This window comes from Penicillium odoratum (genome assembly GCF_028828045.1).
Source record: "Penicillium odoratum strain IBT 22623 chromosome Unknown utg000006l_segment0_segment0, whole genome shotgun sequence".
In the NCBI taxonomy this organism is placed as follows: domain Eukaryota; kingdom Fungi; phylum Ascomycota; class Eurotiomycetes; order Eurotiales; family Aspergillaceae; genus Penicillium; species Penicillium odoratum.
The window spans coordinates 3,300,955-3,318,294 of NW_026643148.1; the positions used below are offsets into that span (position 1 = coordinate 3,300,955).

A 17,340-nucleotide genomic window follows, 5' to 3' on the forward strand; every position below is an offset into this window, starting at 1 on the left:
AATCGGGGTAGCTAGCCCTAGACAGATCTCGCATCAACGCCTCTGCCTCTTCAGTCGACTGTGCCTGCGCAGCAAGTGAACAACTCTCGAATGCCCCCCATGCTCTGCCCACCAAAGCGCTGTCCGTCCTCGGTCATCATTCAGGCTGATGTCCATATCAGGATGTTTCAGCAACGATTTGGTCACTGCCAAATACCCATTGGATGCGGCAAAGAAAATGGCTGTCCATTGTTGAGGACCACGGGTATTGATCTCGACCCTGTCTCCTTGTCGGAGAAGCAGAGATACAATGGATAGATGATTCAGAATGATAGCTACTTGGAGCGGAGTAGTTCCAGTAGGGCTTTTCTGATTGACCTCGAGTGACCTGCAACGAAGGAGTATTTTTGCCGCCTGAAAGTTGCCTACGCGACAAGCAGACCAAAGCGGAGGCACAATTTGCCTAGTCTGCGAGTTGATGCATATTTCCGGCTGTTGCAGTAATAACTTTAAAACTTGCAAGACAGGCATCTCAGCAGCTCGGGCTAATGGCGTCACCCCATATCTATCAGCATCATTCAATCTCACATACCTGTGGCTAACAAGTAATTTCACAAGATCATGGTGTCCATGATCTACAGCGTGCCACAATGCTGTTCGCTCGTCGGAGTCAGATATGTTCACATCAAGGTCGGGATGTAGGAAAAGAGACTCCACGATGCGGACTGATTGCTGTTGATTGAGCATTTTCGCAGACAAGAGGAGAGGTGCATCATCGTAGGAGCTCTGGTGATTGATATTGATTCCTGCCTGTCGTACCAGCATCTGCGTGGCGATATGATCCCCTTCCAGGGTCGCAGATTGCAGGGGCGTCCGATCGAAATGATCTGCAAAGTTGACATTCGCTCGGGGGTCAGCAAGCAAGAGATGCAAAATATAGTGCTCGCGATGCTTCAGCGCGTATGCTATGGCAGAGAACCCGTCCAAGCATCGATCATTGACATCAATCTCCTGTGATTGAAGAATCCGCTCAACGATAGCAGTATTTCCGCCGATAACTGCAAGTGACAAAGGGCCTCGGCCTCCAGAATCGCAAGAACAGCGAACATTGGGCTTATATCGCAGGACCAGATCCACGGCCTGTGGGTATCGTAGCTCAATAGCTAGGAGGAGCGCGTTCTGCCCTGCGTACTCAGCGTCGATATTCACGTGGTATTCCTCGATCAATCGCGCTCCAATGTCTAGTTTTTGGGCTTTCACGGCACGAAAGAGTGGCGGAATTTCATTAGAGACAAGGCACACAAAAAGCGCCTCAGTGAAAATAGAATTGGTTCGACGACTGACCAGGCATAGACTCAGAATGTGGTCTGTTTGGAGGAATTTGCAAATCCAGAGCAAGAGCTCTTTTGGAAGTTCGCAAAGCATGAGAGTGTACTTTTGCCGTGTTGGGTTGATTTAGGGGATCAGTATCAGCTGATGGCGAAATTGACTATCCGAGGTCTCACAGCGCCGTGTGTGCTCTTCCTTTTATGCACTCAAACTCTAGAACACTATTCAATTTGAGGTTCGAGGATCAGGTTCTCCACTCGGGCCAGAAGTCTGCACGTGAATCCAAAGTGCCTCTGCCAGGGATACCCTACTTCATTCCCTGAAAGCGAAGGTTTGGCCCTAGGATCAAACACAACGGCTCCAGGACATGGCTCAAGAGCCCCAGGAGCAGGCTAGCTCCCAGGGCCAGTGATTGCATTCCCAGTTTCGGTTCAGTCATTCGCAGGATCAGTGATTGAAATCCCAGGACCGGTGTTTTCACTGCGTGCTTGAGCCAGGAGTCTGCACGTGAAGCCAGAATGCCAGCCCCGAGAATACCCGCCTTGGGTCCCGGAAGCACAACCCTGGCCCGGGATCTTGAGTGGGTATCCTAGGAGCGTTACAGCTCCCAGGACTGATCAAGATGATCCTAAAATCGACCGTGTGGGATATGGGAGTCGGCTTCATGAGTCTGGAACTAGCTTGTGAATTCATCAACGCAAATTGCCACATGGCCGCAGTAACCACAAACATGAATGTCTGCTCTCATTCCTGGCCCACGCCTTGTATGAGAAATCATTTGTAGCGCGAACGATGGGCTATGCAGAGATTGGCGCTGGGTTCAGGGGATCACTCAACCAAGAATTATTTTGAAGATTCAGTCAAGGGTATATGCGTTTTGCCAAGGTGGTGAATAAAGTTATTTCTACAGTACTAGTAAAGAACAGATCTAGCGTTGCCGGTATTTCTCCTTGCTAGGTTTGTAAGATTTCCGGCTCATCTACATACATAATAAAATCATACATACTGATCATTATGCCAAGCCGAGTGAAGGTGTCTTCCTCGCAAGGTCAATTGACTCCAATTGGTGAGGGAAGTTGTCTTGCTGTTCTCAAAGTTGTTGACAATTTCAACCACCGACGTGATTGTTATTTGTTCATTCAATGAGCAGTAAGTACCACTAGCGAGGAGAGTAAATCAGTGCATCAAAGTGGAGCGTCTCTCAGCTCAAGGTTCGGTAGATGTATTTGGCGTAGTATGTCTCGCGAATATACCAATTTATCTCACTTAAGATTATCAACAGTAAGAGAAGTACACAATCAGCCACGTAGCCATAGATAACCATGGTATTATTCCTGTCGGAAAAGACGTTCTACTGGGTATAGCGAGGCTCAAACATGACCATGGCGACAGTAGTGGATCTCAAAGTAGGCTGTAGACAAGATCACCAGGAAGGCTGTCGCCCTTGATAGAGGCTCTCGATACATCAGCTACCGCTGTGACCTTTTGAGACAGGATCGTTCATCGTTCACCCAACCTCTTCAAACTTTTGTACGGTATTCGGATTAGAATTGGACACCATAACACGCCAGACCCCGGAAAGTAGGTCCCAGAGATCGCTTTAGAAAATCTATGAACCTTCACACAATATTAGGACTCTATTAGACATGTCCATTACTATCCAGTGCATCAATCCCTCATCCTGTTGAATACCATAGCGAGGCAGCCCCGACACCGGAGCCAAACTCATGTCATCCACACAATGACTCAACATTTACTGTACCAGTCGTCGGTAACACCTACTGATCAACTGTGAATACAAACGACGGGTACTGCCCAGTGAAGCCTTTTTGTGCCACGTGGCGAAAATACCGACCTCCCGTATCGAGTGAGTAATGACGGGACGGGCCGCGATGCGAACCCCTGATCCGCCCGACCGCGATGAACGCGAGGATACGCCACCGCGATCGTCGAGACCGAAGCGCACCACCAAACCACCGAAAAACTATGCTCGAGAGCAAGAGATCGACAACGAGCAGAGGAAGACGCGACCGCTACCAAAGAAGAGAATCGAACCCGAAGACCAGCCTGACGTGGCAACTTCGGACGACTCTGCGACCGAGAGCGACGACCTCGATGTCAGCAATTTGGTGCAAGAGATCGCCAAACTCAGGAGGGAGATCAGACTCCGCAATGAGATACATATGGAAGAACTACTAAAAGCCCAAGCAGAGTTTGGTGCCGCTCTCGCCCAGGTCCGACACGAGCTACAGAACCTGACTGATAGACCCTTGACACCGCAATGCCACTCCGAGGCATGCTCTCAGAACAACCATGATGCGATTCTCCGCGAGATTCAATCCTGACGCAAAGAAATTAGCGTCCCCGCTCCCACGAGTTCCCCATCCTATGCAGATGTCGCGCGCACTCCTCCAACCAGTTACCCGACACTAGGAAAGATACTCGAATCAATGGTTGATATCGACCAACATAACCCCCACCCCTTCTTCCGACCCTACTTACCCACCACCTCGTGCTACACATGGTAGACGCGCTTCAACTGCCGAAGATAGGATGTTGAACACTTGGAGAAGCGCCTTCAAGCCAGCCTACTAACCCACTTACTAACCCACGAGAAACTCGCTGCGATACTGCTTTCTGGAAATGTTATATGTTCTAAGGTTTTATGTATGGGCTTTCAGGAGACACAGCATACACAGATGGACATGTACAGTAGATTAGTGATAGTTGCCCTTTCGGCTCAGCCGCCGGGCGTTAATGAATTGTTTGTTTGTATGCTCAGTGAGACAAACAGCACGACACTAAGCCCACCTCCCAGAACAATGGCTACGTAGGCCAATTTGACGTTATGGTTGTTTGCCATCTCCCTGTAACTCATTATATGGCGTTTTATCAGCCGGCGGTTGAGTGCTTGTCCAATTTCATTATCGCATTCCTCAAACACAGACTTTGCATAGTTAGCTTTGAAGTAGGCGAAAAATTGATTACCAGGAGGGGAGCTGTCCGCGAAAAGGCGACGTAAACAATGCAACGGGGCATCGGGGAACGAAAAAGGATTATAATGTGTGGCTCAAAATAAAATCCAGGCGGAGTGTCAATGGGAAATACCTTGTGTGACATGCCACACTGCGAGTATGAGCAATGTAGGGAGACCCAACCGCAGGATGTTGAAATTCTCAGTTGCCTACACATCCTCCTCCCGTGTATTCCGTCTTGCGCTTTTCACTGCATCCCTGTACTCTGGCTAGACCTATGCTCGAGATACGGGGTGGGCCAAATGAACCATCCTGGGCGTCTTGGCAGGTTCAAATTGAGGGTCCGGGCCAGGTATATATCCGGTAGCAAGTCCATTCTTCGTATTTGCGAATCTCAGGAGCGAGAATTTCATTTCTTGCTGTGCCCAACGTGTTGGGCCAACAGGTGGGGCATCAGCTGTTTACTGGTGAATCCTGATTTGTTGAAATTTTAACACTTAGCGGTCGTCTTACTAGCTCATAATGTAGAAACTTGAGTCCCGTCTATTGTATAAATCTCTCCGTTGCGGCATGATTCCTTTCATCCAGCAAGCAAGCCCAATGGACCACCCACCTTCTCCTTCTTCTGCAGATCGACCCGCTAAGAGGCAGCGCCGGCTATCCAAACAGCCAATGGATGATGTCCATGTGAGAGATTTCCAGTCAGAGATAGGTCATGCAGCGATCGCTCCCAAGGTCAGTCTGTTCCCGACAGCTACCGTAATGAACGACACTAAATACTCACAGACCCCCGTCAACGCGGCCGGTCTTCTTACAACGCAGCTCATGCAGATTCTGCGCAGTCAGGCGGACCTTGCCGTGCCCGCTCTCAAACTTCTCGACCTTTTTGTCTCTGGGACTGTTAGGTCGTGAAATCCGCCGAGAAGATCCATCTGGATGAAGAACAGCAGGAACTTCGAGAGTCCAACGAGTGGCTGGAAGTCGAGAACGATCTTCTCGTACAGCGCTGTAATGAATAAGCACTATGGTTGTGGAGCCGCGAATGCGTGCTTCGTGAACTTCATGCCGGCATAACTTCAGTCCTGAAAGCGAGTGGTGAACAGACTTTTCGTGCCGACATGCCTTTGGCAAGACCCGAGTAGCTTGAGAGGAAAGGCAGGGGAGTTTTGGGGGGTTTTGCGTATCTCAAGCTCTTTGATAGCCAGTTCTTCAATGTCTTGATCAATGTTGATGGTGGTGAGATGTGGTTAAACACTGTTGAACCGGGTGAAAGATATCAATTCTGACCAATTCTGTGGTATTTTATTGCTAGACTCGTGGAAATGGAAGCTTTTCACTGCCCCTGCTGCCACGCTTCGAAGACATTTAAGCTGTCAGTCTCTACATCAATCTTCTTTCTTTCAGCTATTCTACCTCGCTAGTCAATAAATACCTGGTCTTCTGCACCACATCCATATCAGTAGGATAAAATGAACATGAATGATCTAGTTCGGGATGGTAAGTACGCGTGGATTTCTTACCAACATGTGCTCACGGTAATACAGACTCTGACTTCGACCTTGATCTCCACGCAATCTGGCGAGAGTTCTCTGGTATACCGACACCACCTCCCTGTCTTGCTGCTGACCACGGGGGTCATGCATTTGATCTTCTCACCCATTCTGCGAGAATGGACGCTCTGCCACCCCCCTTGATTGAATGCTTCTTCCACCCCAGCCACGATGATGCATCCGGCTTCCAATGGACCGGTCCGGATCCTCTGGCTATGTCCACGCAACCTGAAGATATTTTTCTCCACTTGTCGGCGTTCTTTCTCTCGGAGCATATACACTGGGTGGAATTTCGACTGACACGGCTTGATCAAGTCACCGGGAACATGATTGGCGAGCATCTGTTTTTCCTGCCTCGGATGGAAACGGTCATGGGAAACCTACGCCGAGTACGTGGGCAGATGCTCGACATCATCGCGCAATCCGCCGTTGGACCAAGGGTCTCCAGTTTCCGATTGTCTCTATGGCCGCGCATGGAACCTCTACCATACTTCAGTCACTCGGCCTTTCCCCTTCAGCTACACTGCCCACGATGCCAACCCTAGACACGTCCTTCTTTGTACGTAATATGTTGCCAAATTACAGTCAAAACTAGAGCAAGTTTTGAATGAAAGTCTAGTGATTGACTATTGCTCCGCTATAAGCGGAACTCCAAAAATTGGCTGTAGTGGCCCCTGACCGTAATTATTGCGCCACATTCCATTCCACATTTTTTCGAAACGAGCAATTTATAAAAGTTTGTCTCATTCAAGTAGATACCTACATACTATATATCAGTCTGATAATTTTGACATCAGACTCAGCACAGTCGAGCTTTCCCTCACTCACAAAGATCGACATCAACTAAGTCCGCTAGGTCACCTCTCGGGATGTGATTCCACTGGTTAAGCATGCCAGTCATGTGTTCCTGAGATGTTCTCAGTGCCTGGTCAAACAAGCGCAGTCGGGCTACTTGCTGGTCATGGCGAACTTGAAGGCTGTCCCTATCATTACTTAGGTGCACGCCAGCCTGCTTCAAGCATTGGTTGGTTTCACTTGTTTTCTCGCAGTCGCGGTGCTTCGCCACGCAAGACTCCCAAAAACGACGATAAATTCCAACAACTCGAGAGGCTTGAAAGGCAAGCTTCCGGTCATGACGCTCGAGATCTGCCAGTGCCTCCAGTACCGTTTGAAAGGGCTCAGTCAGCAAGATGTCAATATTTCCATATTAGTTGCCTTGCTGGTAATATTGCATTTCAGGAATGCCCCGTCCTATGTAGATGCATTATCTTAGTCTCGATCGGCTATGCTAGCCTCTGTTGACCCGAGAATTTTGGGGGAAGAACTTTCAGACGTCGGTGCTGGAGGACTAACAAAATACCACGAAGTCTGCTGCTGCATTGACTTGAACATCTAGTTAAAATTGCTCACTCAAGTAATACTGTACTTGCTCATTCTCATCAAATGTGTTTTTAGCCTGGAATTCCACCCCTGCCATAGCTGAAATGATATATAAAATATGAAATAAAAAAAACCCCCAATAATGGCCGAGTCACAGAAGAACCCAGGTCATTTGGAAAATCCGCCAGGGAGCATGAGCGGATTCGCACCTATATCTTGGCTGGCCAATCATGAAGTTCAACCGTGGGGTATATGATCGGCTTCAAGGTCTTTCGGTACTGTGTAGCCTGTTCAAATGCATATGAAGCACCGATAACTCTAGCCTCATCCCACCTACGGCCTACGAATAGAATGCCAGTTCTGGAAACGAGAAAGTCAGCCATTGCTGTGACAGCAACCTCAACCCGGGAATTGCAGTCACTTACGGGATCTCAGGTCCTGTTGAGATGAATTCATTGTGCATCTTTTTCAGAGGCCAGTCTTTGGGATAAGCTTGTAGGGGTACGGATACCTGTGGACAGCCGCCCAAATTTGCCGCTGTCTCTGTCCATGCTGGTGCAACCAGTATATCGCAATCATAGTGGTCAAGAAGACTTCCCAGCTCCTTGCCCATTTTCAGCCGAAGAGAGAGTGATTCTTGATACTCCTCTGAATTCATACCGTAATGTTGGGCTTGTTGGGCTGCCGTGTCGAACTCCGTTAATTGATAGTCTTCCGCTTTTTCCTTGGAGAATTTTCTTGTGTAGTTCCTGATATCGTCAAGAGTACGAATACCTTGCGAGTTTTCAGAGAATGAGTTCAAGAATGATTCAATATCTAGCACAGATGGAGAGTCAGCTGAGAACAGAAATGTGAAATCATCACGGGTTGTGCCTCACTCTGTTTCAAAAGTAATCGCGACGCAAGTTTCCACTTATCCCCGAAGTGTTTGGACATGTTTAGCGTCCACGAAGAAAATTTAACATCATCAACGATCGTTGCACCGAGGTGCCTCATTTTACTAAGTGCTTCATTGAATTTCTCGGTGGCAAATTGATCCCGCTTCATGATGTGTCGTGCGACCTGTCCTGTTTAGCCTCATAAGCCACATAAGCGTGATGAAATTACTCCTACTGCTACTCTTAAGTTTTGAAGACCAGAGGTTATACAGTGCTCTACAAAGTTAGTGCAACCGAGGGGTCGAGGGACGCTATGCAAGTCTCGTGGGTCAACCTTCTCGCAGGAATCCTCGTCTTTTGGGTCTGTACAGCATCAGATTATACCTAGACAGAAACAAAGAGGAGATCGAATGACTGACCGGCTATAGCGGTGAGTATGAGGGCTGCATCTTTGACAGTTTGAGATAAAATTCCCACGCTGTCTTGATATTCGTTGGCAATGAAAACTCCATCTCGGGAAGTTAAGCCCGCAGTTGGTTTCATCCCGATAATACCGCAGCTACGAGCTGGCGTTGCAATGCTTCCGGAAGTCTGATGATTGTCAGATCAGTGCGAATATTCGAGTTCTAAGCATCTAACCTCTGTACCCAGTGCCGCGGCCGCCAATCCCAGAGCTGTCGCAACAGCACTCCCCGTCGAAGAACCACCGGCATCCTGATTCGCGCAGAAAATACCGGCACACTGGTCGCCTACCGGAGACCAGCCATTTGGGGCAATACCCGGAGATCTGAAATTCAGCCACTCAGACATGGTTGTTTTGCCAAGAATGATGGCCCCTTCCTCGCGCAGTTTGCGAACCACAGTTGCTTCAAGTGTAGGTTTTGCGCCTACCAGACCGCTGAATCCCGCTGATCAATATCGATAGCGTTAGCGTATTGGTGAAAATATAAATAATCTGGATGCAACGATGGCCAAGATGTAGAAAGATCTTACCTGTTGTTGACATGGAATCTGTGGTAGAAAACACATCTTTCAAGAGAATTGGGACACCGTGGAGCATGCCACGAATTTGGTCATTCTGACGTTCATCATCACGCTCTCTTGCGATAGCCAAAGCATCTGGATTGATCTCACTGACGGCATGCACCTTTGAATTGACTTCTTTGATGCGAGCAATGTATATCTGAGGATATTAGACAAGTGATCCTTATTCTCTGTTTGACTCACCTCAACTAGTTGAACGCTTGTCAATCTCCGTTCCTGTAACTCCTGGAGAAGCTCATCGATTGACGCATTGCTCAGCCGTAGCCGAGACTGGCTCATTTTAGATGTCAGTCTCTGCAGCCTGGATGAGACGGAAGTGGCTAGAGTAATGACGCAGGTTGCTAAATGAGGTCTTGAGTATGAAAGAAGCCGTTACCCCGGATGTGATGAACTTCGTGAACAGGAAGTTGTTGTTGTTCAACACTATCAGTTTCTTTGTGCTTTTTTTCTTTCGTGATGTTAGGTGTTTAGGACTGTAGAGGAGAAAGAGCGGTGGTGACATTGTGATCGGGGTGTGCTACCTTTTATACAAAGTGACCGGGTGACTCAGTATAGGGTGATGACGCGTCTTTCGGGTGGAGACGATTTCATTGGGTGTCAACGAATGTTAGTAATAGAAAGATGCCTGAGCTATCATCCCTTGGTTCTATTTAGATTGACAAAACTATGGTGTGTCCTGGCTCACGGGGCGGCCCAGTGGACCTAGACCGAAAAGCGTACTTCAAGATGTGATGGCTTACCATTGATTGCATTAGCGGTATTTCACGGTGGCGTAGGGAAACTATCGATTATTCCTAAAATAGGTTGATTCGAGCAAGGGTGCCGAGATGCTCCGAAGGCATACATCAAGTCTTGGTCTCATTCCCTGTACCCTCGGCCAGGTTATCCGTATTGGGTAACGCGAGAGATACCACGCCCCACATCGCACTGAATTACAAGAACGTTTTATCTCATTGCAGCTGTACTGAGTTTCTCTTCAACGAGGTAGGAAAATCTCATACTTTCAAGGTGTTAAGACTGCTTTGAAGCAAAGTTTGATGGTCTTTTGCAGGTCTCACGTTTCGCGACGTGCAAAATTAGAAAAACCCACTTATTCAAAAATTTCCATACTTGATCAACAGTGAGGGATATTTCCATCATTTTTTACGTACTTGCGCTATTCCAAGTCGGCCGATTCTTGTCCACGTGGACAAGATTTGACTGATTTAGAGTAATGCTCCTGCAGCCCATAATCTGAAAACCACCCTCGTACTCCTTTCCCTTTACAGACTTTTCTGTTGTTTTATCCCTTTGGAGCTTCATGTTTCGCTCCCGCAGGAGATCTGATTTCTTTCCGGCTGTCGATCGGCCATTATATTTCCCGAGTCGTGACGTGTCTGTTATCCTCTTCACTGCTCGTGGTCTCGACGTCCGAGCGAGCTGCAATGAAATGGTTATCACAAATGTGAGCCTGCTTTGCGGGTCCGAGGCGCAGTCGTTGTTGCAGTTCCTCGAGTTTTAGTGTGAGTGGCTGCTGAGTGCCTGCGTATATCTCGGTACCGTTTACAACTACCCCTGCGTTTGTGCTCGAGTCTCAGTCCCAAGGGTACAATTGATAAATGGAGATGTTTTTTTACTTTGTCTTAGACCGTCCACATCTTCATGAGATAGACCTATCCTGGCTTTTCACTATCTGCTGAATTTTTCTTGGTCCTTCATTTGCGTGTATGTATCTAAAGAAATAGTTGTGGATTCCAGTTTAAGTGATGTTTTTATGTGAGATTTTATTGGAAATGTACACAAGGTGAGTTATGTCAAGAGAGATCACATGCCTACTGGGTTCAAAAATCCTATCATTCCATGGTGTGGTTTAAATCTGAACTCCTATAATATAAATATATTGCAACTTCATAACCACCTTCTTCCGTACTAAAAATAGCGTTGCCAGCAGAAAACACTATCCTTCACTTGCACACACCTTTTCAAAGTCAATCTGATCGATGAACAGATCTCCATTAACTATCCAGCTAGCTCTAAAGCCCACCCAGCAATATCATCATTCACGACCACACGTCGTATTGCATATTTTTCTTTTGTGTATATGCTGAGTAGCTCCTTGTGGGAGTTTCATCCCAACCGCTTCTGTGGACTCCCACCGGGGCAACTGCTGCAAATCTGGCGCTTGTGGCAATATAATTGCCAGGGCTTACAAGGCGGAACTGATACCTACCCTATTCCTGTGAAAGCGTGTCGTTTGCAAGTTATGAACTTGCCTGCGGTGGCGCTGAAGAGTGTCACTGCGTGTAAAAGCCCGTCCGCAGTCAGTAGCCTCACAAGGATATTGCTTTTCCGTCGAATGATTCTTCATATGGCGATCCAAATGCTTTTGGCTCTTGAAATGCCTTTCGCAGCCGGGCTCTTTACAGCGGATACGCGGGGACTTGGAGATAGCGCTGGGTCCCCTTCCATTTATGCTGTCAAGCTGAGCTTGTTCCCCTTGTTTAGAGGACTTAAGATCCTGATGGAGAACAAATCCACTTTGAGCTGATTCTTCACAAGGTGAAAAGGTCGTGGAGGTCCCAGTGCTCGATAGGGATGCCGTGGTAGACAACATTGACAATTCAGAGGAGGGAAGCTGCTGCTTCAGATGGCGAGTACAAGGTTCGATGACCAGAATGTGATGAAGAGACTCTTTTTTGGTTGAACCCTGCCGTGTTATCGAGTTACGGGATGATATACCCTGCAGTATGTCGAATACGGGCGTCGAACTCAGTATGGGTTTCGGCTGGGTAGAGGTCATCAGGGACCCGAAGGAGAGATCTGGAGACTGAGAGTACCCATTCTCTTTTGACCATGAGACCTGCTCTGATGTAGAGCATTCATTGGAATTTTGAGCACCTTGAAAGCCAGTGAGTATTTCGGGGATGAAGTTTGGCTTGATGGATATTTGGCACTTACGAGATAATTGAGTCAATCTCCATATGTCGTACTTGCGCACCGAGAGAGCTTGTTGGAGTGTTCGTCGGGTTTGTGAACTGATATTGGCTGTTTGCAAAGATGAGTTCAACTCCGCCAAAGGTACTCCCTGATCTCCACACATGATATAGAGGAGAGTTTCCGTCGTCTCTGTGAATTTTAGCAAGGACAGAAAGCCATAACCAGGTTTTCGTTACCTACGCTCTTGAGTCAATAGTTGCCGATTTATTAGATCATTGTTCACGGGCCAGCAAGGATTCTTCCAATGAGGGAGATTTTGATTTCCTTCTACTGTTTTCGTCCATTGTACCAGAATTTCACGGCTCTCATTGGAATCCAGGTCGCTGATTATGAATTCATATAGAGCTGTTAATGACTGAGGGCTTTTCCGCGTCGACAAATACATTTGCAAACAGAGTTCCTTGGTCATGCATTCTATCATGGCGAGCTGCATTTGGTTGAATGGTATGTCGAATCCTAAAGCGCGCGTCAGAATGGCTTTTCCAGCCAACGGCCAGGAGGATTACCGGTCGCATATCTCTCCATTTTTGAAAAATTCAGGACCATATCATCAGTCTGGATGAGATATCAGAAGATGACTCCTGATCGAAGCTTGCAGCTTTTGAGTCAATTCTTGTGCGAATGGGCCACCATCATCCCTCAATGGCTAAGGCTAGGCTATAGAACCCCTGAGAACCTAGTAAGAGTGGTTCCTGATCTTCGCCGATCGGGCAGATTTAGGCTTAGCAAGGATATTGATATGCTATACCTAATCAGTCATATCTTGGCCGAGTGGACAACATTTGATAGTTTGGGAATAGCGTAAATTAACTAGCTGCATATACGAGTAGTGATCTTAGGGAAACGTTCCCATCAAAACTTTCCCTACGATCCCTGTCTGAAGTAGCCCAAACTACGAAAGTTAATTTCTTTTCCAACTTTTTGAATGTTAAAAGGAAGTAGCACCCGACGCAGTGAATGTACTGAGAAAAGTATCCTTCGTATTATATGTATCATCTCGCAGATGATCGCGAAAATCTGGTTTTCTGCTGCTTTCCATATAATCGATCACCCTCTTCTTTACCGAGTACGAAACTCTGATGGGAATCCTATCACAAACGAGTATGTATCATATGCCGAGACCACTGTCTTACGACCTAAAATATTCTAGGGTTAGGCCTATAACTAAGAGTTATACAAAACCAACGACGCCATATCTCATCTCAGCCTGTTCAAAAGTGGTTTTGCCTAGTCAGACCACCTGGTTAATGATCCCTGCAAGTCCATTCCATTTTAGGCAAATGTCTTTGTTCCAGAAGAGATTTGCCTAAAACGGAATGGAAGGAAATTTATCCAGCCCTCTGAAGTCTTCGTAGAGTCAAGTGGGTGAGGTAGAGGCACGCCCAAAGACGATTGAACGGTTCGAGAATTTGGAGGCTCCAGAACGTCTTCCGAACAAATTATTGCCTTGTATGCACAAACAGAAGCAAAGACCGTAAGTTACTCGGGTAGAGTAGTAGGTCTGATGCTCTTAGCCGACAGAAAATCAAGTGGAGGTAGAATTTGTCCCAATGGTGACGCGTCTTTGGAAAGGCTCGACAAATAGTAAGACCAGGCCGAGACTGGTGGAAGACATCCCGTTGAAGGAGGGTAGGCATTCTGCGCTATACTGTTCTGGGGGAAATGCTACAGCCATCCCTCTGTGGCGAGGAATAGACAAGATGATTTCGCCCTGCCGTTCTTGGCATTACAATACTGATTTTGGTCGCTGTCCTCGGTTAACGAAATTTCAGAATTCACGGCAGCATCGATTCGATCTGTCGCAGTCAAGGCTATCGGGGTGGCGTTTGAGGCCGAGGTACTGACTTGTCTGCCTTATGGTGTTCTTTAGAGTTGGCTCCTGCAAGCGCTATGTACCATCAAGCTAGTGGAAACGAGAACTACGGAATTTATTACAAGAGTCTCTATGGAGATGGCAGAACATGTTCAGGATAAAATAGAGATGGATAGCCTATATTTCTTTGAGCTAGACTGCTTATCGGCATTTCCCCAGGCGCCAATCGGTCTAGAAAATCGGTTTAAGTGTGTTTCATCTACGATGCACATCAGAAGCGAGGCAGGCATCTTCTGGATACGGTCGGTTCCTTGGTATAAGCATACTTGTTCAATATGTAAGAAACAACGAGTCCACCCACGAACATGGTCCCATGCACGGCTGGAATTAACCCTGGTCCGCATCCCCTTTGCTTGAGCAGGTTCGTGCGCGTAGTGGGGATATGAGCCAAAGTTCGGGAGTGATTCTGGGGCCACTGTTCTAAAACAGGAAAGAGATATTCATGTGAATGTCCAACAATGGTGTTAGACAGTTAGTGACGTGGTGATAGGAAGGTAATGGCGCGGTTTCCCACATCGGGACTTCCTTTCAAGGCTCCCCGGTCTTTTGGAGTGACACCTTCCTTTCTTGGATCTTATGCTTCGGTCGGTGAGTATGGTTCGGTAAAGGCTGGCCAGGCCAATGGAAACAATCTTGACTCGACTGTGACCTTTCTTTTATGATCTATTGACAAGATATTGACTAGCTGCAGGCTTGACTAGAAGATTGACTATGCAGTATTCAGATTTAAGAATTAGGCTTGAGATTACTGCTTAACCTATGAAAAAACCCGAAATTCTCTAGATCGGCCCAGAGCTGAGGCTTGAGATATCATACTTGAACTTGTATGGCCTGTGTTCTACTTTTCAGGCGAGCCCCGCTACAGAGTAAAAATATATAATAATAGTTAACTAAATAAAAATAAATAAAAATAAAAAAAATGATCTCGACGTGCCGGAAGGGGAATCAATGCCAAAGGTAGGGCTAGAACACTGGTCTGAGCGGAGTTCCTCCTCCTATTCTTTCCACTCCAGCCTCGTCCCGTCCCGCGGGTCTCGATAGTTCTAATGGTCAATGAACTGTAAAGTGGGGGGGGGGGCCCTATCACCGGACTTTGATGCAGCTGTATCACATGGCTTGGGCTCGGTGCGCCTCAGTGACCGACGCCCCCAATGTGTGACCAGGAAATAACCAACGTCCTAGGAGGAGCGCACAGGGCGGTGTGCCAGAATCGCTTTATCATACATATATCTTCAATGAGCCCTCTGGAAATGAAAAGTCAATCTCGTGGATAGATTTCAATTTTGTCTCCTCCATTATTATCATTCCCCGATTTAGATCATTCGGTGCTGTGGCAAAACGTCGAACAACCACCGCATGAGCATGGCTGGCGCCCAAAAGCAACACAGTCGTGGTGGTAAGAAGGAAGACGACAACGATGCATTGATGCGTTTGGTTAGTTGCCCCTTCAGCTTGATGGAACATCAAAGATCAGACCATAGAAAATCTTAACTGACCTCTCCAAAGCCCGACAAGGAAATTGCAGGATGCATCAACGATATTGGAATCCCGTTCACCTCGACCGACCTCGCGAATCCGAATCCGCAACATATCCAGATAGTCTTCGAACGGTTCGCGGAACTGCTCATGAATGTGACTCGAGAAACTGTCGAGCCAGGAATGCATGCAGCTGCAAACGAAGTTTGCGGAGACTATCCAGATATTTTTCCCAAGGAGACCCGTAACCTCATGGGGCTCCTCATTAGAATCCAAAAGCTGTTGTCGGAGGTATGTCACAACGAACGCCTCCACAAGTGTTGGCGAAGAAAATTAAAATGCGCGCAGTGCGGTATTAACGACTTCACTTTCACCGACCTGAACAAACCAACCCATGATCGACTTGTGAAGGTCTTTTCCTACCTTATCAACTTTGTCCGGTTCCGTGAATCGCAGACTCCGATCATTGACAAACATTTAAACGATACTGAGGAGATGACAACGCGCATCCAAGAGCTCTCTGCCAAAAACAAGGAGATGCGACAACGCCTAGCAAGATCGCAACAAGAACAGCGGATAAAGCAGCCGGAATTACACGAAAAAGTGGCACGAAACGACGAGCTCAAGGCCCGGCTTTTAGATTTACGTCGTGAGCAATCGCAGGTAGCGGAAAATATTGATCATATCAAGTACCAGCGAGCACGGAGGCAGCAACAGCTTGAAGAAAAGACACAGAGATTGGTTCGAACTCGGCGTGAAGCTGAGAGGCTGCAACCTTACGCTTTGGAATCTGCGGTCACATTGCAGTCATTATTGAGTGAGCTAGCCGGAAAAATTAGGCGGGAGAAAAGCCAGATTGATGGATTGCAAAAACGAGCACGAGAATTGCAGACCTTGTCAGAATTGTTCACAGTGGCCTCAAATAATGTCCAGACATGTGTCACGCTACTTGAGGAAATATCCACCGAGATGCAGAAGGAAGATGAGGAAAAATCTCGCGCCGCCCGGAACAAGGAAGCTATTTCAGATCAAGGTGCCAGTGTACGAGATATTGAGCAGACAGAGAAACTCCTGCAACGCCAACTAGCTCACTGGGATGAACGAATTGGACGCCTTCATAAGAATGCCCAAGAAAAGGCAGAACTTGCACAGACCAGGATGGAAGAACTTCTAAATGTACAGCAACAACTCCGAGAAGAACGTGCAGAGAAGCAAATTCCTATGGAGCAAATTCGAATCCGCACTGAGCGGGCAGAGAAGAAGGTACGTATTTTATGCCTGTTTGCATTCGAGAGACATGCTGATTCATCGAACTTCCTATCTAGATGGAGGATCTCAAGGAGAACATTGAGAGCGAGATCCAAGCAGCAAACAGCCGGTATCTCCAATTGGCATCACGTATTGAGCTCTATATGACTGAGCTAGAACCGCTACTGTGAGGCATCAGTCATTGTAACCTCCGTTTAAATTCAAAAGTTCGGCCTGAGACTCAAAGATCCCCGAAAGAATGTTCATATTCATGAATTTTCATCATGTTGCAGTGTTCTGCTCTTGTCGTCCATCAGTATAAGCTTGTCTTTTTTTCATCAAGGGTCTCCATCAAAGCAAGTTGTTTCATGGATATATTAGGTCCGGCCCAATTTCATTCATCACAAATTCGCCCCGAATAGTTTAACAAGGGAATCTGAGTATCCCATAATCGGTTTTCCCACTTAGTACTAGGAAGATTTACGCCATAAACATATTCACCGAGGAGCAAATCTCTCTCTACTCGCGAGGCTGCTATGGCGGTCGCGGCTAAGGCTCTGAATAGCCCTTGACCCGCAAGCTCTGTTGTAATAGTAAACGCTACGGCATCTCGTGATTGAAGCAACTCATCT

General features: G+C 47.2%; 3 protein-coding genes across 3 annotated transcripts; 1 reads left to right on the forward strand and 2 right to left on the reverse strand.

Moving 5' to 3' along the window:
• Positions 1–404: 404 nt before the first annotated feature.
• On the reverse strand, positions 405–1,404 carry N7520_009654 (uncharacterized protein; the record flags this gene model as incomplete). Its single annotated transcript, XM_057143588.1, has 2 exons — positions 405–471; positions 572–1,404. 2 exons carry the CDS (start codon positions 1,402–1,404, stop codon positions 405–407), a joined length of 900 nt encoding a protein of 299 aa, XP_056992876.1.
• A 6,230-nt stretch (positions 1,405–7,634) lies between these two features.
• On the reverse strand, positions 7,635–9,414 carry N7520_009655 (Amidase; the record flags this gene model as incomplete). Its single annotated transcript, XM_057143589.1, has 7 exons — positions 7,635–8,029; positions 8,092–8,275; positions 8,327–8,454; positions 8,511–8,682; positions 8,731–8,999; positions 9,085–9,274; positions 9,319–9,414. 7 exons carry the CDS (start codon positions 9,412–9,414, stop codon positions 7,635–7,637), a joined length of 1,434 nt encoding a protein of 477 aa, XP_056992877.1.
• A 5,926-nt stretch (positions 9,415–15,340) lies between these two features.
• Positions 15,341–16,899, forward strand: N7520_009656 (Kinetochore protein Nuf2; the record flags this gene model as incomplete). Its single annotated transcript, XM_057143590.1, has 4 exons — positions 15,341–15,418; positions 15,491–15,751; positions 15,809–16,723; positions 16,786–16,899. 4 exons carry the CDS (start codon positions 15,341–15,343, stop codon positions 16,897–16,899), a joined length of 1,368 nt encoding a protein of 455 aa, XP_056992878.1.
• Positions 16,900–17,340: the final 441 nt, after the last annotated feature.